Source organism: Nelumbo lutea, chromosome 6 (genome assembly GCF_056320005.1).
Source record: "Nelumbo lutea isolate HS-2025 chromosome 6, American lotus-T2T, whole genome shotgun sequence".
NCBI classification, from domain to species: domain Eukaryota; kingdom Viridiplantae; phylum Streptophyta; class Magnoliopsida; order Proteales; family Nelumbonaceae; genus Nelumbo; species Nelumbo lutea.
In genome coordinates this window covers 39,539,284-39,561,537 of record NC_142689.1, presented here as the reverse complement: position 1 = coordinate 39,561,537, position 22,254 = coordinate 39,539,284, and the positions used below count along the sequence as shown (strand labels likewise).

General features: G+C 42.6%; 1 protein-coding gene across 1 annotated transcript; it reads right to left on the bottom strand.

The window, feature by feature from the left end:
• Positions 1-12,877: 12,877 nt before the first annotated feature.
• LOC148848663 (transcription factor EGL1-like) lies at positions 12,878-21,422 on the bottom strand. Its single transcript, XM_088948021.1, has 10 exons — positions 20,446-21,422; positions 20,072-20,298; positions 18,948-19,202; positions 18,255-18,351; positions 18,096-18,110; positions 15,378-15,434; positions 14,301-15,269; positions 13,740-14,183; positions 13,514-13,631; positions 12,878-13,371 (listed from the first exon to the last, which is right to left on the bottom strand). Exons 2-9 carry the CDS (start codon positions 20,209-20,211, stop codon positions 13,560-13,562), a joined length of 2,049 nt encoding a protein of 682 aa, XP_088804147.1. The 5' UTR covers positions 20,212-20,298; positions 20,446-21,422; the 3' UTR covers positions 12,878-13,371; positions 13,514-13,559.
• Positions 21,423-22,254: the final 832 nt, after the last annotated feature.

The window sequence follows — 22,254 nt, the reverse complement described above, 5'->3', positions numbered from 1 at the left end:
AAGCCAAAACTTTTATAAATTTGTGAATGTTTGGCTCCTCCTCTCATAGTCACAAATCAGAGATGGGTTAGTATCATAATGAACTCAGATCATGGTTGTTGTTGTTGTAACTCTATATAATCATCAGATGAACTATAATTTTGGAGCAGTTAGTACAGGGTTGGCATCAGACCCAACTCAAGCTGTTTCCGGTGTCGATGTTCACCCAGAAATTTTGTATTAGTGTGTGATGTTGCTCAATCACATGGGGTGCACGAACTGAGGAGAGCAACTAGATAGTCCTTGCTGGCAGGGGGGCCGAGCTACAAGGACGAGGTCGCGCTTCAAGACCTGTGATCAAGGAAACAGAAGTCAGAGACCTGAGGAGTTATCCCCGGATAAGAACTCCAACGCTCAAGCCAGTAAGAGGTGGTAGGATGGTCGGACTGAGCTATAAGGATGCCGGTCTGAGCTAAGTAGCGGTATGGGTATCAGAAGTTGGATGCCTTACCTCGAGCATGGAGTACCTTTTTATAGTCAAAGATCCGTGTCATGGTAGGACTGGACTTCCAGGGTTGTCGGGATGAAGTTAGCCGCCAATGTATTATGGATAGAGTCCCATTCCTCAGCGGAGTCATCTTCCTTACTCCTCTTTATCCGTAGTTGTGCACATCCATATGGCGTGGCTGGAAGGATAAGATGAGGTGTGATAGTAATAGCGTAGCTTGGCCGATCTAGCCCGACGTGGCCGAGCTAGCCCGATGTGGCTGGGCTAGGCCAACGTGGCCGAGCTATGCTGATGTGGCCGAGTTAGGATGATGTGGCAGAGTGATAGTTGGGCGGCCACGTGTCTCGCAGGGCCAGCTCAGCCATGACCCAAACACCACTCCCCCAGTTTTGATGTTGAGGAATGAAGTTGACTAGGTTCGTTGCCCGACTGAGGAACTTCCAAGCATGCATATTGGCCGAGCTTCATGCAGCTGGGGAGCGGTCGGCCGCGCTAGAGAGGTAGGTGGCTGAGCTAAAGGCGCAACTGGATGAGAAGGCTGATCTTGTTCGGGAGCTGAAGCGGGAGATTGCCGAGCTCAAGGCTGAGCGGGATAGGTTGAGGCAGGAGGCCGCTGAGGAAGCCATCAACGAGTACAAGGCATTGGAGGCGATGCAACTGCACATGGATGAGTATGCCGAGGCTTCCTTTGTGGCTGGGTTCAACCTTTTCCGATGAAGGATCCTTCGCCATCACCCGGAGTTAGCCGTTGAGTCGCAAGGCTGGGATGCCTTTGATCCCAATTCTCCGCAAGGGTCCGCCGAGGGAGCTGAGGATGAGGCCGAAGCTGCTGTTGGTGTTGTTGATTCTGCCACCGAGGACTGATCAACGACCTCCTATGTTCATTATTTCCTATGTGTTTTTTTTTTTTTTTTTTTTTTTTTTGTGTTGGCTCAGTATGCTGAGCCTTAAACGATATAATATACCATCTTAAGTTGAATATCAGCTCTTCTTCATGTTGACTATGTATATGCATTTTGTTGTTGCTGCTATACTTGTGCTTGTGAATTTTTTTTTAGTCGAAGCATGCCCGACCGGGCTATTACGTGCGCCAAGCCGAGCTACGCCTCGGCATCTTGTTACTTGTACTATTTTTCTTTCACTGGCTCGGGTGAGGCCGGTCGGGTTACTGTGTGGGTCGAGCCGGGGTGTGCCTCGGGCGTCCTCTTCGTACTTCGCAATTCTAGTCTGTTAGTCGAGGTATAGTTGACCGAGGTATGGTTGGCCAAGGCATGGCCGGCCAGGCTATGCCTCGACATCCCCCGCCTTGCATTGACCGAGGTTACCATTGGCTGAGTTGTGGCCGACCGGACTATGCTTTGGCGTCCCCAATCTTGTTCTAACTGAGGTGTCATTGGCCGAGGTATAGCTAGCTGGGCTATGCCTCAACATCCCTAGTCCTGTGCTGACCGAGGTGTAGCCAGTCGGGCTATGCCTCGGGTCCCTAGTCTTGTATTGACCGAGGTGTAGCCAATTGGGCTATGCCTTGGTGTCCCCAATCTTGTATTAACCGAAGTGTCATTGGCTAAGGTGTAGCCGACCAGGCTATGCCTTAGCATCCCCAGTCCTGTGCTGGCCGAGGTGTAGCCAGTCGAGCTATGCCTCGGTATCCCCAGTCTTGTATTGACAGAGGTGTCGTTGGCCGAGGTGTGGCCGGTTGGGCTATGCCTCGGCATCTCCAGTCTTGTATTGACCAATGTGTAGGCTGCTGGGCTATGCCTCGGCGTCCCCAGTCCTGTGTTGACCGAGGTGTAGCCAACCGCACTATGCCTCGATGTCCCCAGTCTTGTATTGACTGAGGTGTTGTTGTCCGAGATCTTTAAGTTTCCGAGCTCTCAACCATAGGACACTCAGTTTCTAGTCTTGGGAGCCTTTGGGGCCCTTCTAGGGCTAGCTGTTTCCCAACTAGTTCAGCCGTTAAGCCGACGGTAGTGCTTAGTTCCTCGACTGCCCTCAAGCCTTGGTGGGCGGGGCCGTTCTTCCTCCACGTTTAGGCTCAGTCGTTGGCAGCTGAGTCAGGTAGCTTGCTTGGCAATGTGCTGCTAAGTTGGGTGTAATGGGCTCAACCATTTTGGGGGTCGGCGGAGTTAGCTCAATTGGCAATGCGACTTAGCATGTGCGTGTGTAGTGTGCATGGTGATCGTGGGCATGCCTCTGGGTCAAAGAAGTAGCTTAAAAGGAAACTTTCATTGCTTGTGGGTCTACTAGTAGTGCATCCTAAGGTTTCCCGAGTTCCAACTCCTCGGAATTGGTCGGCCTTCGAGGTCTTCAAGTCTATAAGTGCCTGGTCCGAGGACTCTGGTGACCCTATATGGCCCTTCCCAGTTCGGTCTAAGCTTCCCTTCTCTTGGTGTGGGTACAATGACTTTCCGTAGAATGAAGTTGATTGTCTTGAATTCGTGTCTTCTTACCTTAGAATTGTAATGACGTGCCATCTTCTGCTGTTGTGCAACCATCTTCACATGTGCTCAGTACCGAACTTCTTCTACTAGGTCCAACTCTGCACGTAGATCTTCATCATTCTATCCCTCGCCAAAGAGCTTGGCCCGAAGGGTTGGGGAACCTATCTCTACGGGAATCATGGCTTCGGCCTTGTAGGTCAGACTAAAAGGGGTCTCTCTAGTGGCAATTCGCAGGGTCGTCCTGTAAGCCTAGAGAATGCTCGACAACTCCTCAACCCATCTTCCCTTGGCCTGATCTAGGTGTGCTTTCAGGCCGTGTAGTAGGATGTGGTTGGTTACCTCGGTCTGCCCGTTGCTCTAAGGTCGGTGTACCACGGTAGTCCGGTGATCGATCCTTAGGTCAGCACATAGAGCCTTGATCTTCTTGTTAGTGAACTGTGTTCTGTTGTGTGTGATGAGCATGCGCGGGATACTAAAGCGGTAGATGATTCCCTACCAAAGAAAGTTCCAGGCATTGTGGGCGGTGATGCGTGCCAAGGCTTCGACTTATACCCACTTCGTGAAGTAGTGTACTGCTACCAGAAGGAACTTCTATGCAACCGCAGTGGGGAAGGGGCTGAGAATGTCCATTCCCCATTGGGCAAATGGCCATGGGCTGGCGACCGGTCTCAAAGGGGCTGCAGGTTGGTGATGTAAATTAGAGTGACGTTGGCAACTATTGCACTTCCGGACTAATTGGGGGCATCCTGCTTCATCATCGGCCAAAAATACCCCTGTCGGAGTGCCTTATGGGCTAGTGTGCGTGCACCGGGTGATCTCCGCAAATGCTCTCATGTATTTCCCTAAGAACATAGTCAACCTCGGCTGGGGGGAGGCACCTCAAGTAGGGAAGCGTGTGGGAACGGTGGTAGAGTTGACCCTGTATCAGGCAATACCTGGCTGCTCTGTGTTGGAGTATTCTTGCTTCTACCTGATCCTCTGGGGAGGTGCCCTCTCGAAGATACTTGATTATGGGGTCCATCCAAGATGAGCCATGTTGCATTGGAAGGATGAGGATGGACGATGGTGTGATGATCGGCTTGGCCAGCGTGTCTAGCCGGACAGTTGAGTCAAGGTTGGACTGCGGCGAGCTGGTGAGCTTTGAAAGGGCATCGGCTCAAGCATTCTCATCCCGAGGGATCTGTTGGATGTCGAAGTGCTCGAGTTACTGAATGAGCTCCTGCACCTTATGTAGGTAGCTCGCCATAGAGGGAGTCTGAGCCTTGAACTGGCCGTGGATTTGGTTGACCATGAGTTGAGAGTCACTGAAGGCCTCGACCCATCGTGCCCTGAGGTCTAAAGCAAGGCGGAGCCCAGCAATCAGGGCCTCATACTCAGCCTCATTGTTGAACGCTTTGAACTCAAACCTGAGGGCGTGTTCCAACACTACACCGTTTGGGCTGAGGAGGACAAGGCCGGCACCGTTGCCCTGCTGATTCGACGGGCCATCAACATGGAGGGTCCATGTTGGGGGCAATGGGGCCAGTCCTCCACAGTAAATGTACATTCTGCGATGAAGTCTGCCAAGGCCTGGGCTTTGATCGTCAGCCGGGGTGCATACTTGATGTCGAATTCACTTAGCTCCACGCTCCACTTGACTAGGCGGCCCGACAAATCCGGTCTTTGTAGCACCTGCTTGAGGGGATGGCTGGTGAGTACTCAAACGCTGTGGGCCTGGAAGTAGGGTTTGAGTTTTCTGGCTGCGGTGACGAGGGCCAGAGCCAACTTTTCAAGATTGGAGTACCGGGTCTTTGCGCCGTTGAGGACCTTGTTGGTGTAATAGATCGGCTTTTGTACTCGGTCCTCTTCTTTGATCAATACTGAGCTGATGACCTCATCCCCGGCCGAAAGGTAGAGCAATAGCTTGTCTCTTAGGCTCCACTTAGTCAGAAGGGGCAGCGATCTCAGGTACTACTTTAGTTCCTGGAAAGACTACTCACACTTTTCTGTCCAATGGAAGTCCTTTGTCCGTTTGAGTGCTTTGAAAAAGGGGAGGCACTGGTCCGCAGACTTGGACATAAATTTGCAAAGGGAGGCTATTCTCCCGGTGAGCCGTTGCACTTCTATGTGGGTTCGGGAGGATGGCATGTCAAGGATGGCTTTTATCTTCTCTAGATTTACTTCAATTCCTCTCTGTGTTACCATAAACCCTAGAAACTTGCTGGAGCCAACCTCCAAGGCGCACTTCATCGGGTTTAACTTCATCTTGTACTTTCTAAGTGTGTCGAAGACTTCACGGAGGTCAGCCAGGTGATGTTCAGCCTTTTTGCTCTTCACGAGCATATTGTCAACATACGCCTCCATGTTCCTACTGAGCTGCTCTTTGAATACCTCATTCACCAGCCACTGGTAGGTAGCGTCGATGTTTTTGAGGCCAAAAGGCATTACCTTATAGCAGTACAGGTCACTGTCAGTGATAAAGGTCATTCGCTCTTGGTTGTCTAGGTCCATCCAGATCTGGTTGTAGCCTAAGAAGGCGTCCATGAAGCTTGGGAGCTCATGTCCTGTTGTTGCATCGATGAGCTGGTCGATCCAAGGAAGGGGAAAACTGTCTTTGGGGCAGGCCTTATTTAGGTCGGTGAATTTGATGCAGATTCTCCACTTTCCATTGGCATTCTTCACCATCACTACGTTGGCTAGCCAATTGAGGTATTTGACTTCCCTAATGAAGCCGGCATCGAGCAACTTCTGTACTTCCTCAAAGATCATTTGCCACCGCTCTGAGGTGAAGTTTCTCTTCTTCTACTTCACAGGTCGGTAATGGGGGTCAACGTTCAACCGATGTGTGATAACTTCAAGATTGATTCCAAATTTCCAGGCATGTCCTCTGCCGACCAAGCAAACACGTCGGCATTATTCCTCAATAGTCCAACAAGTTCCTCTTGGAGGTGGTCACCTAGTAGAGAGCCAACTTGGACCATCTTTTTGGGCTCTTCCTCAAATAGGGGAACCTGGACGAGGTCTTCCACAGGTCGGCCGCATTGTGCCTTTACTTCGTCACGCAGGTCATACGCTTCTGCCATCAATGTCTTGGTCATTGGACGTGGTCCTCGGTAGGATAGCTGATAGCAATGTCGCGTTGTTTTCTGGTACCCACGCGCCACCCCTATGCCATACTTGGTTGGAAATTTCATGGCGAGGTGGTATGTTGAGACTACGGCCTGCAAGGCGTTGAGGCTCGGCTTGCCGAGGATCACGGTGTAAGAGGAGGGCTAGCGCACCACGATGAAGTCTACCATGGCCGTTGCAGTCACGTCGCCATCTCTGATCAAGAGGGGAAGAGTTATCATCCCAGTGGGCTGGAGGGACTCTCCCGAACATCCCATCAAGGGAGTGCTAACTGGTGCAAGTCGTTCTCTGGCGATGCCGAGCTTTTCAAACGCATCATCAAACAATGCGTTGAAAGAACTCCCTATGCCGATTAGGATCCGCCGTCAGGTACTCGGGGGTGGAGGCTGCCGAGCTTCATCCACTCTTCTTTCCTCTTGGGCTGACTTCTTCGTTCTATCTACAAAGCTGCAGAGATAACCGTGCCTAATTAGATCTTCGATATGGTTGCGCAAGTCGAAATAGTTCTCTGTATCATGGCCGTGGTCCTTATGGAACTCACAATATTTGTCTTGGTTCCTCTTATTACTTTGCGTCTTCATCTTCTCGGGCCACCTGACATAGTTGCAGTTGCAGATTTGCATCAAAACTTCAGACCATGGAACATTAAGTGACGTGAAATTCCAATAGGTCGGCGGAGGGGTGCGAGGTCTATGGTCGGTCTAGTGATCTTGCCTCTTGTGGTCTTTGTCCGACCTCTCGGGCTTCCGCTCGTCGTTATCTCTCATTTTTCTGTCGGGCTTCTCATCCTCATCTCTGAGTTGCATCTGGGCTTCTTCAGCGTTGATATACTTCTGCGTGTGGCTCATTATCATGACCAACATTTGAGAAGGATTCTTGGAGATGGAGATGTTGAACGGGGAAGGGCGGAGTCCATGTTGTATGGCCGTCACCGCGACTGATTGATTTAAGTCCCTGACTTGAAGTGCTTCTTTGTTGAACCTCGCCAGGTAGTCTCTAAGGGACTCCACCTTTCTCTGTCGGACCTGCATAAGGTTGGTCGAGGTTTTCCAATGCTTCTGACTAGTTGTGAACTGTGCTAGGAAGTGGGTCTCCAGTTGGGCCCATGACGCTATAGACATCAGCGATAGGGAGGAGTACCATGCCAAGGCTGGGCTTTGCAGTATGGTTACAAGGGCTTTGCACATTGGTCCCTCCAATGCACCATGTAGCATCATCTGGGCTTTGAGTGCCGTGACATGGTCGAAAGGGTCGGAGTTCTCATCGTACTTGTCGAATTGGGGGGCTTGCCATCCGATAGGGGGTACCTCGTCCACTATGTTTTGGATGAAGGGTGGCTCCTTGGTGATATGCGGGGGGGCCTGCACAGGTTGGCTTATGGCGGGAATTGCACTCTTATGGGTGGAAGTGCGCTCTAACTCTTCTAGACGTTGTCGGAGCTTTTTAATTTCAGCATCTCTGTTGTCTGGGGCTGCAGTGTGTATGGTCTCCCTTTTGGGTCATGTGGGGTGATCCTTGACCGAGCTTGACTTAGCTACTGAGACTATGAAGGGCGGTGTCCTTTTGTCAAGCCTTTCTTTGGCAAGGATGTGCGTTGACTGGTATGTTTGGTTATGGTAGTCCCGTCCTCGGGAACAGGTAGTGGCGGCGGGCCTTCGGGTTGTGTCTTGCCTTATACGCTTGGACCGCTCTCTCCTTGCATCTGACCGGTGTGCTTTGGGGTCCTCGGTCCGAGGATCGTCCTTCGTGCATGTTGGGGCATGAGGGGGGTCAGCCCGGTTGGGTGGCGCGGTAGACCCTAGTATTTGCATGAATTCGAAGATCTTATGAACCTTTTCCTGCACGGATCGGAATTGCGCTGGATCTACTACGGCTGAAGGTTGCGAGACTTCTTGGTTTTCCCAAGACGGGGAATGATGAGTTGCTCATTTAGATTGGTTTTTAGGCATCTTAATCGCTTCCTTGATTGCGCGGCGAGGAATGAGATTTTCAGGAAAGGTTTTCTGTGTCGTTCCCATAGACGGTGCCAATCTAATGTTGCTCAATCCGAGGTGGTGCACGAACTGAGGAGAGCAACTAGATAGTCCTTGCTGGTAGGGCGGGGCCGAGCTACAAGGACGAGGCCACGCTTCAAGACCTATGATCAAGGAAACATAAGTCAGAGACTTGAGGTGTTATCCACAGGTAAGAACTTCAACGCTCAAGTCAGTAGGAGGTGGTAGGATGGTCGGGCTCAGCTATAAGGATGCCGGTATGAGCTAAGTAGCGGTGTAGGTCTCAGAAGTTGGATGCCTTACCTTGAGCATGTAGTACCTTTTTATAGCCGAAGATCCGTGTCTTGGTCGGACTGGGCTTTTGGGGTTGTCGGGATGAAGTTAGCCGCTGAGGTATTCGGGATAGAGTCCCATTCCCCAGCGGAGTCGTCTTCCTTACTCTTTATCCGTAGTTGTGCTCATCCGTATGACGTGTAGTTGACGTGGCTGGAAGGATAAGATGGGGTGCCACAGTAATAGCGTAGCTTGGCCGAGCTAGCCCAACGTAGCCGGGCTAGGCCAACGTGGCTGGGGTAGGCTGACTTGGCCAAGTTAGGATGATGTGGCCAAGTTAGCTTGGCCAGCTCAACCATGACCCAAACAGTGTGCCCAGTCCAGTTTTTCTCCATCCGCAAGGAACGAAAAACAGAGGAAATCTCAAAGAAGAAAGGGGAGGAGAAAAAGGGAAAGGGGAAGAAGAGAGATAGGGAGAGAGAGAGGGAGGACTTCAATGGAAGTCCGTTGCCACTACTGTTCGTGTATTGTGAGGTCGGGGAAGATGAACAACATTTTTCTTCCAATTGTGTGAATAATTATTACAAGGGTAATATAGGGATTAAAAAATATTATAACGGTGGACTTCAATAGAAGGCTAACAGAAGGGAATCTTTGTCTTACAGCCATAGTACAGGGGGTCTTTGTCGCAAAACAAAGTACAGAGGGGTCTTTGTCACATACCTCAAGTATAGGGGGTCATTGTAATTTACCCTTTTTTTTGATAAACTAAATGGTTAATATAAAATTTGTTAGAATGGTAATCAATCCAATATAAATTTTGTAGGACTGTTAATAGATTTTCTGGGAAACAGATCTGGGCTTCAAACAGACCCAAAAACTTTGCCCAAAGGGTTCGAGCAACTCTATAGTGGATCAATAGGTGATCTGAATCTTCTTCAGAAGCTTCCCTACGCATCATGCACTTGTTAGGCAACACACTCAGCCCTCTCCTAGCCAAAACCTCTGCTGTCAAACACTTGCCCAGTACTGCCACTCATACTAAAAAAGTAGCTTTTATAAGGGCTGCTGTATTTCTCACTACTACAACTTGTAGGAAACCCACCATCTCTGATTTTGTGAGCTTATAGAAGGGCCTCACTGTGAAAATTCCTGCTTTATCCCATTTCTAAATTTTCTTATCCATACATTTAGATTCCTTCTAAACACTGGACACCAAACTGTTGTATCTCCTACCCAAGGGAAAGAAAGCGTCAACAATCAAGCAGTTTTTACTTTGAGCAATCTCATAGATGTTAGGGTGACTTTGATTAAGAGGATGATCTCCACACCTAGTATTAGGGTCCATTTTGATTCACAGTTGGAATCAGAATGGGAATCAGAACAAAAATCCTCCAAATTTGGAATCAGAATGGTCCATTTCTATAATCTGTTTGGTTCAGATTGGAATGGGAATAGGAATTAAAATAAGAAGGAATGAGATTTCATTCCCAAGAGAGAGGCAGGGAATAATCATTCCCTCAAATGGGGGAATGTCATTTCAACTGGAATGGGAATGAAATTCCGATTCTACCCAACCAAACAGTTGGAATCGGAATAATCTGATTCCAGACCCCTATTCCCGCAAACCAAATGGGGCCTTAGTCTAGAATTTGATGAGACTACAAAACCATCCAACTTTTCCAGAATGGGTTAATCTTGATTGTTTTGCCAAGTGTATCTTGCCCCAAAAAGTGATAAACCACAAACTCCCATCAACTCATGAACTGAGCAAAGTCTCTTCTCATGTAAGAACCTAATCGTGTTGAAATCCCCTCCAATCACCCAAGAAAATCCCCCAACACTCTTTTACCTTCCCCTTTTTCTATTGGCCCATAAACTCCAGTCAAAGATTTTGCCAAGACCGAATAGAATGTGACAGTTGAAGCTGGAACTATTACTTTGATGTAATAATGAAATGAGAGAGAGAGAGAGGGATTAGAGAGAGGTTATCCCTATTCCTTTCTAATCTCGTAAAGTGCATTGGTCTTGCTGTCTGGTTTAGTCACCAACAGGCCTGTTTGTATTTGTTTTTTTCCCCTGTTTTTTCTTGTTTTTTTCTGGCATCTAATTACCAAAAGGTAAAGATGAACTTTTGACTTTAGGATCTATTGGATTATTTTTTGTGTATATTCCATTTCCTGTTCACTACAACTGTACAAGGAGATCAATTCTCTTTCTGTACAAAATTTGACTACATAGAGAAAGAAGGGATACCGTCATATCCCTGTGATCATGTCATACCCACCTTAGTAATACCCACTTTTGTAGTATCTACAAAACTCCTGAACTCAAGTTGATTCTGGAAAAGAACCATAAAGTTGCCAAGTTTCTACTATGTGATGGATGCATCATCATCTAAGCCTTGTCTCAATTATAGAGGTTGGCTACAGGTCCTTTTCAATCTGGTACATGTATCCTGTTTTTCCAATTTATTCAAATTATTTTGCCACTGGATTTGGTTCAATCGGATCCAGTCCAATGTGAGTCCATTATAAATGAGCCAGGTCCAATCCAATCTAATAAATATTTTGATTTGGACCGGTCCCATTCAATATCTGAACTGTCCAATCTGTTCAAATTTGTTTTGATTTAGATTGGTTTTAACCCAAACCTGATCCGTTGACACCTATATTCTTACCTTATATCAATGGACCAGATATTGATTTAGTCCAACCCAATCCAATATAAATTTATTATGGATGGACCAGGTCCAGTCCAATCTAATAAATATTTTAGACCAGATGGGTCCAATCCAATATCTCTTGTTGGCCCGTCCAATCTGTCCAAATTGATTTTGGACTGGACAGATTGTCCTATTCAATTTTGGGATTTTGAAGGGGGAATTCCATTGACCAATGTATCTATGTTCTTATTTTAGAAACATGTGGGACTCACTTCTCAGACTTGGGCAAGTTGAATTCCAATCCAATCTAATAAATATTTTGATTTGGACCGGTCCCATTCAATATCTGAACTGTCCAATCTGTTCAAATTTGTTTTGATTTAGATTGGTTTTAACCCAAACCTGATCCGTTGACACCTATATTCTTACCTTATATCAATGGACCAGATATTGATTTAGTCCAACCCAATCCAATATAAATTTATTATGGATGGACCAGGTCCAGTCCAATCTAATAAATATTTTAGACCAGATGGGTCCAATCCAATATCTCTTGTTGGCCCGTCCAATCTGTCCAAATTGATTTTGGACTGGACAGATTGTCCTATTCAATTTTGGGATTTTGAAGGGGGAATTCCATTGACCAATGTATCTATGTTCTTATTTTAGAAACATGTGGGACTCACTTCTCAGACTTGGGCAAGTTGAATCTCCGAAGTAGATGAATGAAAAAAAAATATTAAAATGGTAAAATATTCCTTCACAAGATACGTTTACCCAAATAAATTAAAAAAGAACACGAGTAATTGCACTTACCCAAAAAAGTAGGTTCTTCAAAACCGAACAGGGCCTTATAGAATTAATTTTCTGCCTTCTCTAAGGTCTACAGTCCACAGGGAAATTTAACAAAAATGGAACAGGTCAGGGCACTTCTTACGTTTGGTAAGATGATCCTTATAACTATAATTGGATCTCCTACTAGGGGTGGATTTGAGCCGAGCCGAGCTGAGTTAAATAGTACAAAGCTTGAGCTCGGCTCACCACTATTGTACAAGACTCGAGCTCGATCTCAGCTCGAGTCAAAAACTCATAAGCTTGATCTCAGCTTGGCTCGAACTCGATTTAAGAAAAAATGCTTTATAAAAATTAAAAAATTATATATAAAAATATTTTTTATTGGATATTTACAAAATTAAGAATTATAATATATATATATATATATATATATATATATATATATATATATATTTGAGCTCAGCTCACGAGCCGAGCTCTATTAAACTCGAACAGCTCGTGAATAGCTCGGCTCATGGCCACCCCTATCTCCTACTCACAAACTGTTCTCACATCCATAAGACACTACAGTTTGACTCATAATGCACTCATGCCTCAAACTGAGGTGGTCAAGCACCCTCATTATCTGCGCCCTACAACATCCCACAGCACATCCCTGCCGTGTATTGAGAACATCTCCCAATGATAATACCAGAACTGATGATATCATCATCAAGAGATGTTCCCAATACACGGTGGGGATATGTTGTGGGGCGCAGATCTTAACTCCATTAACTATTCTTTGATTTTAATTTCACCGAGGGCCCTTCAGTATCCTAAAGAATAGTTAATAGTTATATTGCTTTTTTTTAATTAACCTTCATTAAGTCGAATTAAAATCAAAGAATCTAAGCATAACCAAGCAATCTGATAACATGGTATGTCATGGCGTAAAATGACTTGTCCCACTGGACATGGAAGCCCCGAGTACTGTGGGCAGAAATTTGTCATTCATCAAACCAATTGTGTGATGTGAATGGACCACCAATGGATAAGTGGATAATAGCTTGTTTGCTCTAAATCTAAATGATCATCATGTAATAACACCATAACCCAATCACAAAGTCAGAGAAGGTTGATGGGAGAAATGAAATTCACCAATAATCAGGTTGATTCATCATCATCATCATCATCATCATCCAAGCTATACCCAACCATATAGATCAGCTACATGCAACAAATGAATCATGTTTGGGGTCCTTCATGAAGCACACACTTCTGAGGTAAATCAGCAGTGCTAACAGTCATCTGCTAAATCAATTCTGCTCCTAGAATAGAAATTCAAGCATCCTGATTCCTCTCTTATTTTTCTTCAATGAACTGTCCTGGTATCTCCTTTTAGACAAATCTAAAAAGGAAACATGGCAAGAAGGAGAACAATACTACATTGTAAACAGTGGCCAAAGAAACCTATTTCTAGATTTTACAGTTTTGATCTTCAACAGGGATAGTACAACTAGTTTGCACTTGAAAGTGGGCACTAACATGGTAGCCATGGGTCTGACACCTGATCTGGAGAGGACAAGTATCCAGAGCTTGGCACTTACAGTTGGACAAGATAAGCAGAACCTACACAAAAATTATACAAATCACTCATTTGTACACAAAACACTAACTACTACTATCTATGAGAGCCAATTCTTAAAGCATTTCTTCATCAACATATACTTAACAAACAATGAGTAAATTCTACAAACTAGAGAAACCTTACAAGTATCCACCGAAGATAAATATCTAGATGGTTAATGAAATGATTCTCAAGCCTTGCTGATAACTCTACCAAGTACTTGTTTGACCATTCCTGCTGATGCAACTGCTGCTCCTCTAAACTGCAACCAAGTTTGTAAAGTCAACACTTTCATGAAAAGAGTGTGTTTGTGTTGGATTATATAAAAACAAAAATTGCAATCTCCTTTCAAGGATGTGGAAGTCCATACCTTAGATTTAAGTGTTACACTGAGTATCCCATCAACAGTGGATGATTGAACAGTGTGTGCATCTAAATGGAGATTGCTTACTGCATCCATGATATCAAGGAACAAACAATCCCTCCAAGGACACCGTATCTCAATTAAAACTTCCTTACCAATCATACTGATAGTCACATCTGCTGCTAAGCAATCAGTAGATAAAACCTGATTGAGCTCTGGTTCACTTTCATCAATATCAGAAGCCTTCCTCTTGTTTATGGAAGGCTTCTTGCCATTAGAAATGTCATTGTTGCCATAGTTGTCAGATGTTCTTTCTACCATATCTGGATGCTTTCTTCTTGTTCTTGCTTCAAACTCTGATAACTCCTTGCAAGATTCCAACTCTTCAATCCTTCTCTCAAGATCTTTCAGGTACTCTATGGTATCAGCAAGTATAGATGCTTTGTCAACCTGCATAAATATGTGAAATAAGATGCTTAATGATTAGGCTCTGCTTAATAATCTAGAACCTCCATTTATGCCATGAGTACATCATCTAAAGTAACAACTAAATGAAAATTCAATTACCTTGCTAATAGAAGGAACCAGTGACTTCAGGATCAAAAACTTCTCATTCATTTTTTCCCTTCTCTTCCTCTCTGACAAGACATGGTTCATACCAACATAATCCCCTTCGAGTCTGCAAATACCGACTTTACCAGTAATTTCCTCCCGGGACTTGAGTGAACTACCACCATGCATTAAAGCAACTTCAAACAAAATCTTCTTTAAAATCTTTTGAGGTGTTCCAATCTTCACCTTCTGTGCATCTATAAATCCTCCTTTCACCCAACTCTTGAAGCTGGACTCATGATTGCCACCGTGGAAGCTGTTTGGTGATACAATCAAAGGGTGCGAGTTCTTAAAAATGGCAGAAAGAGTTCTAGTGTAGTGCAAGTCATCAGTTCCAAGATCCAAGGAACGAAGTTTAGTGTGATTACATTCCTGAAGGTCTTGAAGCTGAAGATTATTTGTTCTTTCAACCTTTGGAGAAGACACAACTTTCTGAGGATTTACAAAGGTTTGAGATATGCTGTCACTTAAATTTATGGAACCATGCATGCAATTGCTGAACTCATCATCCATAGCCTGCCATCTGTGGGCACGAGAAGTACCAGCATTTACACCCTCAAGCATGAAGGATTCCTCAGTTGGTTGATTGGCCTTGTACTCATTTGAACTGTCATCAGGTGATCCTGCCTTTACGCCAACTAATTCTTCAACCCCATCCTGCTCAAACTCAATTTCTTCCTTAGGCATGTTTGGAGAGGAAGGTGGCAATGCTTCTTGAGGTGCTATCTCTGGTTGCACCTCACATTCTGATACTGGTTTAAGTTTATCCAAAGCCATGGAATCAACTACCTCATGTTTGACTGTAGGGTTCTCCTCATTGTCAGCATTCTGTGGGCTGGAAGTTGATTGCTCAGAACAAATGGGCTTTGGGAACTCCAGACATGAAGTTTTCACATGTTGAATAAAGCTTGGGTCCTCCAATACCTTACGACAGCAAAATACAACAGAATAATTGACTATCTTATGGACACAATTAACTGTAGGCTAATGCTATGCAACTAATTGAAATGGAAGACATGACATAAAAATTACCAGCTCGGTCACTCCCAACTCAACCACGCCACCCAGAAATGGAAAGCATATTACAGTCTACAAAATGAAAACAAGACAGACTATCAATGATGCAGTTATCAATAAAATGATCAAAGGAAATAGAGGAAAGAAACCCAATAGTTACTAGAACAAATAAAAGGATGGACAAGAAAAGGTGTCTGGTGACTCTGGTCAGAAAATAAATCTGGTCCAATTGGGTTAACCTGATGAAATCAGAATATGTCCCTTGGATTGTTCCCCTTCTAAACAAGATTTGAGAATAAATCAAGAACCATGACCAGTGAAATTGGAAGTTAATTCCTTGTTTCCCCTTGAAAGTTGAAACTGCAATATCACTACTTGCTCTAAGTATTTTCTTGCATTTTTGCACCTTAATGGGTTAAATTGAGTAATTTATCAAATTGTTAACTTTAGGTATGGTTCAGTACATGATCTTAAACTTCTGGAAAGTACCAACAAGGCCTCCACCTTGATTGGGTTCAGTTCTTTGTACCTGCATGCAGTGATGCAATGCCTCTTTCTTCACATTACAATATCTTTAGTGAACAGGGTCTCTTGCAACTCGTGTATTCGTTATTCTCATAATCTTTCATTTTCTCCTCTTCCACCTCTCTTTTATTCTAATGTGATATTTCTTTCTAAACAGCCTAGTTGGTAGCAGGGAAAGAACAGTAGACCATAGGCCATTCTCTCTTTTAATCACAACAATCCTAGAGCACTGCTGACATCTTAGCCAGAAAACTTGTTATGTTTTTATGGTATTCCTCAATTTAATAAAATCAAGTATTTTTCTCCATATTTGTTTTTCTAGAAAACTCCAGAAACTATGTTCTTTTTTCGATTGAAATGTGTTCACTAGCAACTTTTAGGTGCATGGGGTTTGCAGTATTTAATCTTGCCTTTTCTGGACCTAACAAATCCTATTTCCATTAGCAACGTTTTGGGGTGCCTGCAGTTATTGGTCAAAACAAATCCAAAATCTTCTTGAACATCAGCAATGCCGTTCAATATAAGGTTGAATCTTGGCAGGGGATGCTATTGTCAGCTGCCAGAAGAGAAACCCTTATCAAAGCCTTGGCTAGTAAATCTCCAATTTTCTATATGATGCATTTTCAGCTTCTAGATAATCTTCGTAAAAAGCTTAATGGGATGATGGAAAATTTTATTTGGGGGCAGAAAAAAATGATGAGAAAATCCATTGGGTTGCTTGGAAAAAGCTGTACTGGTCCAAATCTCTGGGGGCTTGGGCTTCAAAACCTTCCACCTTTTCAACAAAGCCATGCTAGCAAAATCTGCGTGGAATTTGGCTAAACCAAGAAGCTATGTGAGCAAAGGTAATAGTAGAAAACTGCTGAATCAAAGAATCTGTAAAGAAAAGAGATGTTTCTTGAGGAAGAAGAGAAAGAGAAGAGAAGAGATTGAGAAAGAAAGAGAGCAAATCAGTTCTGGCCACCCTCCTCACTAGTATTTATACTTTTAACAAAAAAGGTACAATGACTAATATGCCCTTATACGGCGACTAACACATAAAACTGTATAAATAACTTAAAAGAACCACTCAAAAGGGACCCAACAAGTGTGTTGTGGTCCCCACTTCCTACCTAAACAAATAATAAACAAAAACAACTACTAAATCTGCAGAAAATACCATTATAGTATTGAAGAACTAGCTGTTTTTATAACTTGAGGCTCCAAAGTTCAAAATAATCATGTTATTTACAATTTCATATTGAGATCTACCCGTTTTATGAGTCCTACATATCTTGTTCCTAACAAAGGGATTGTTATGAGTAAAATACTAACACTATGGCCTAAAAATGAATTGAGTAAAATACTAACACTATGGCCTAAAAATGAATTACTTTTTCTTATAACCTACATGAATAAAAACTCCTAAACCAACTAAGAAAAATAACTCCTATAATCTAACTTCAGAGATTTATGGTAAAATAAACTTTACCAAAGATTATGCTGACAAGGTCTACGAATAGTGCAGCACTGATCTTTTATAAATAGTAAAAAGAGAAACAAATTTTACTCTGAAAAGAAAATTCATTTATTTGATTTTGTTTGTATCATGCTGCTGGAGTAAGCATATTTTCACTTGTATATATGAGGGGGAAATTACCATGTCAAACTTGAACCTACCTGCCAATTGAATGACACAAGAAAAACCTGATCTATGTATTTTTCCTGATTTTCCTTTTCCCTCTCATTCCCATGAGAAAACTTTGGCTGTGCATGTTCAACATCCTGTGTTGTCCACAGACTCTCTCCATGTGACATGTTAGTCAATGGAGCCATGCATTCAGCACCATTACTTTTGCATAGAGTTCACATGGACTAATGTGTCACATAAGGAGAGGTTGGAGAGCCCCGTGGACAGCACAGGTTCTCTAATGTAGACAGACAAATTTTTTTCCCTTTGCCACCAAGTTTTGCTTTTCCAGCTCCTATCAGACCTGATTTCTGTAATCATGCCCCGATTTTCATACAATTTAACAATATCCAATTTTTGAGCAGTCATGAAATTCCTTCAGATTTTTCTCTAAAGTAGTTGGTTTCTATCCAACCCTTCCAAATCATCCAATTCACTGTGGATGTTAAGGATCTGGTAGAACAAACAGATACAGGCATGTATAAACACCTTCCAACAACTTATTCTAGTGCTATGCTGTGCAAGATAGATCAGCGTACCTGGATTGATGCGCTCTAAGGGCATTGATATGTACAAGTGCAGAAAGTGAGCAGAAAACATAAACAGAGGAAAAGAGAAGTCAGCATGTTAAACTCTTTCCAATAGATATTTACATGAATTGAAATTTATATTGTATCTAAATACAAAGGAAAACCAACCTTTGCTAGCAGAGAGCGAGAAAATACTTTGCTGTCAGCATAATGAGCATTACATAACCAGATCGGTTGACCATTTGCTAGTGCTCTTCCTGGCAACCTGCACGCCAATGTGGAAGAGAAATAATCTATAGTAACATACTTTTAACCATACACCCAAACAAAGGTTACAACGGTCTTAATAGATGTAAATGTTAGTCCAAGTGTCCAACACCTAATAAAGGGAAAACCTTGGCATCATTCCAAATAAATTCAGTAATGTCAAAAAATGGGAACCAGCACATTTTATGAACAATTATGCATGAAACAACTACAAAAATCAATTTGAATGGTCAAGCTCAATTGATTTCTTAATGCATCCCTAATTTGACGAAATCATGTGGAGTTCTCCTGGACCAGTAATACAATAAGTAATTATCTAATTGTATTGTCAGTCTTTTGCAATGGAATCCTGAAGCATTTTAACTATAGAACATAAGGCACAAAATATCAGAACAAGCACTATCAAGGAAGGACCAAGTTAGAGTCATGGAGAAGGAGCCCAGCTGGCTCAGCTAGTGAAGTCAGTGGAAGTTAGTTCCCACTAACATGGAACCAAATCCCACCTTTCACCCTTCCAGCCTCCAAGGTTTGCCTAGCAAAAAGGAAAGACAAAGAAGAAGAAACAAGTTGAAGTAATGGAAAAGATATGAGTACCCCTGTCCAGGACTGAATATGAAGGACATGCAAACCAAATAATACCACTCTGCATCTGTGAGATCTTCAGGAGATAATGATGCTGAAGGTCTCCTAGCCTGCTGGATAGTGTCACCCGCTGAAAGCGACTCATATAACTCTCTCAATTGCTCACTCCTTCGCAAACCCATTTGGTCAGCATTAAGCTCCATGTGTTGTATTGTCTTCCTTGTCTTAATGTTTCCATTATAGTACCCATCTCCCCACTCGAGCACCCTACAACCATTACATTCACACCCAGAAGGAAGAAAAGAACAAAGAAATAAACAATTTAGAGATAAGGCATGTAAACAAAATCATAGTACAAGCAATATAAACACAGAAGTTGCACCAATAAATACTGTGAGAGAGGTGTAGTCAATCAAAAGGCTATACCTTATATGCATGGGGCTTAAATATATTATGAACTAAAAACAGTTTTATTAAAGCAAAACCAAGAAGAAAGAAAAGTCTGAGCAGCAGAGTTATCAGCAATCTGAAGCCATCATTTCCAAGATAAAAATGAGCTCCTAGTAATCCAGATTCTTCTTTTTTTCTTTTCCAACTAAATTTGCTAAGCACCATCCTTTACTTGCCAAGGAATACATACACATAAGAAAAAAAAAACGTGCATTCCAAGTAATAACTAGTGCATTTTCAAACATCCAGGCTGGTACACCAAATCCCACTCAACGAAAGCCATCCGTGGCTCTACCTCATCAGTTTAAGCAAATAACCCAATAAATTTGAGACCGAATCCATCAATTTACCACATAGTAACTACATTATACAATATATGTTGCAAATAGACAGCAATTTACCAGGAGAAACCTGAAGCAGATCTAAGAGAAGGAAGAAAACAACTTGGAGATATCTTTTTTTTCATGTGGACCGAACATATTTTCATGGAAAACAATATAAATGCAACTATTTTATATCTATGTTCTTTCTGAAACTCAAAACAGAGTTGCAGACCCAGTTGCAGAAAACTTAGAAAAGTATAACAGGAAAAACAAAAGATACTCAACTGAAGTCAGTCTTAATCTCAACTATTTGGGTCCGCTAAACAGGAAAAGATATAAGATGAAATATATAAATATTCTTACCCTTGTTGTCTAGTTGAGATAGACCAGAAGATCGCGTAACTCCATTGGATGCTTCTAACAGCAAACGCAAGTTGTTTGCTTAGGTGGTTTTCTGGCACCCCCTCCTGATTTTGGAGCCCAGCACCCATGGCCCAACACATAACAGTGAACTTCACTTATAGAAAGAGCCTCGCCACTTCACTTATAGAAAGGAAGGGTTCTTGCTTTGCAACCTGATTCTTCATTCCCTAAAACCAGCAGCAGAGAAACATGGATTTTTGTCAGAAAATCCTATCAAGTGATTATTACAAGCATACTTCTGACACAAAGTTATGGTATTACACTGGGGCTTCTTTAACCTAAAAGCAGGAACCCAGAAGCAGTTGCAGTCTTACCAGGAGATATGCAAGAACCAGTGGTTTCTGCAAAGAGTTACTGGTTATGTAAGAGAGAAACTGTAACTAAAAGCCAACTTGTTCTTGCCAAGGACGACTGCAACTACAGTAAATAACCTCCGAAGTGTTGCACGTCACTGCTGAGATGAGCTACGAAAAGCAAATAGACTGAGAACAGAGAAGCACTGACAATGTATTTTCAGTCATATCACCATGATTTTGGAGATTTAAAGCCACGGATTCAAATAACAAAAGCTTCGAGTCTTGGACATGATTTCTTTTTGAGTCGGGGTTTTGGAAAGTAGGATTCCTGAAATTTGTCTAATAAGAAAAAAGAAAATACAGCAGCTTCTATTTATTGGTCCTTCCTATGGGTCCTCGTTACTGCTTTTCAAGAGTGATAACCCGAGCTCAATGATTCCGGTTTTCAGCGAAAGAGAGGGTCTTTCACTCTCTGTTTTCATGGTTGTGGCCTGGGAGAATTGGCAACTCTATCCCTTGGCAGCATTGTAGTAAATTTTCTTGTTTTGGGTCTCTTAAAGATTACAGTCCCAACTCATAAAGATCTGATTTTGACTAAGAAATCTTAAGTTGTTGGACAAAACCCCACAAATCTACCAGGCTACTATTACTTTATTCTCTCCTCTCTGCATTTTCCTTCTCTTTTTTTCTTTCTGTGACGGCTATCTAATTTTCCATATCGAACTAAAAACTGAGATTTTTAATGTGAACATGCGAAAAAACAGTGGAGTAGAGTTTTGGTTCTGTAATGCAAAAGGGCTTCCGTGAGAATGGTTTCTTTAATCACGGAATTCTGTTTTCAAGTTTTTCGAGATAAAATTTGATTTCTGGGCTTTAAAATAAACACAGGAAACCTCAAGCTAGATAGATGGAAACATAAAACAAAGAACAGTTTTTCGAGGCAACCAAAAGCCTTGAGCAACAGAGAGAGAGAGAAACGTGCTTTGATACACGACATTGAAATAGGAAAAAGAAAGAAAAACTAAAAAAATGAAAAACTTACAGATTGCCTCCCGTATTCAAGGGGTAATCACACTTAACCCTCCAAACCTTGTTTTGCGACAAAAACACCCTTAAATTTCTGGGTTTCAACATTTTGCCCCTCTTAGTTTTTGAAGAACCTACTTTCTCGGGTTAAGTGCTCTTACCCATGTTTTTTTTTTTTTTTTAATTTACTCGGATAAATGTATTTTGTGAGGATATTTTTGACCAATTAATTTTTTTTTCATTTACTATTTGGAAAATTCCCAAAAACAAATTGAAAGCCTAAGTGTAAGTCCCACATAGTAAATCAATTTTCCATTAATAAGTTTTTTTGACAGTTTATTTGGAAAAATCTTTATCTTTCAGGTAGATAAATTATTTTTCCATAAGAGGAAATTTATCAAAATTAATGAGACAAAAATACTCATTGAACGAACTTTTTAAAACAAAAAGGTTTAAGAGTAAATATGATAATAGAGAAAATTTATCAAAATAAATTTTAACAAAAAGAAAAACATAGCTAACATAGGTTGATACAACGTACCAAAAAACGAACAGGATTTCAAGGTAAATTTACTAAATTGTAAATTATAGAACTCATAGACTACAGCTATTATCAAAATGACAGAAATGAGGACATTAAAGCATAGTATCTATTTTGGAATGGGTTGTTGTGTTTCCAAACCCTTATCCAAGAAGATAAAAGAGTTCATCATTGAGGATTTGGAAGCACAACGACGTAGTCCAAAAGAGATATTGTGCATTAACATGTCCATTTTCATCATTTTAATGGTTTTTATTTTC

Excerpts from the sequence above, each read along its gene's own strand:
- LOC148848663 (XM_088948021.1), bottom strand. The coding sequence starts at position 20,211 with ATGTGTTGGGCCATGGGTGCTGGGCTCCAAAATCAGGAGGGGGTGCCA. Across the intron at positions 15,270-15,377 it reads AGTTGGGAGTGACCGAGCTG|GTATTGGAGGACCCAAGCTT; the intron begins GTAATTTTTATG and ends TGCTGTCGTAAG. Across the intron at positions 14,184-14,300 it reads TGGTTCCTTCTATTAGCAAG|GTTGACAAAGCATCTATACT; the intron begins GTAATTGAATTT and ends ATATTTATGCAG.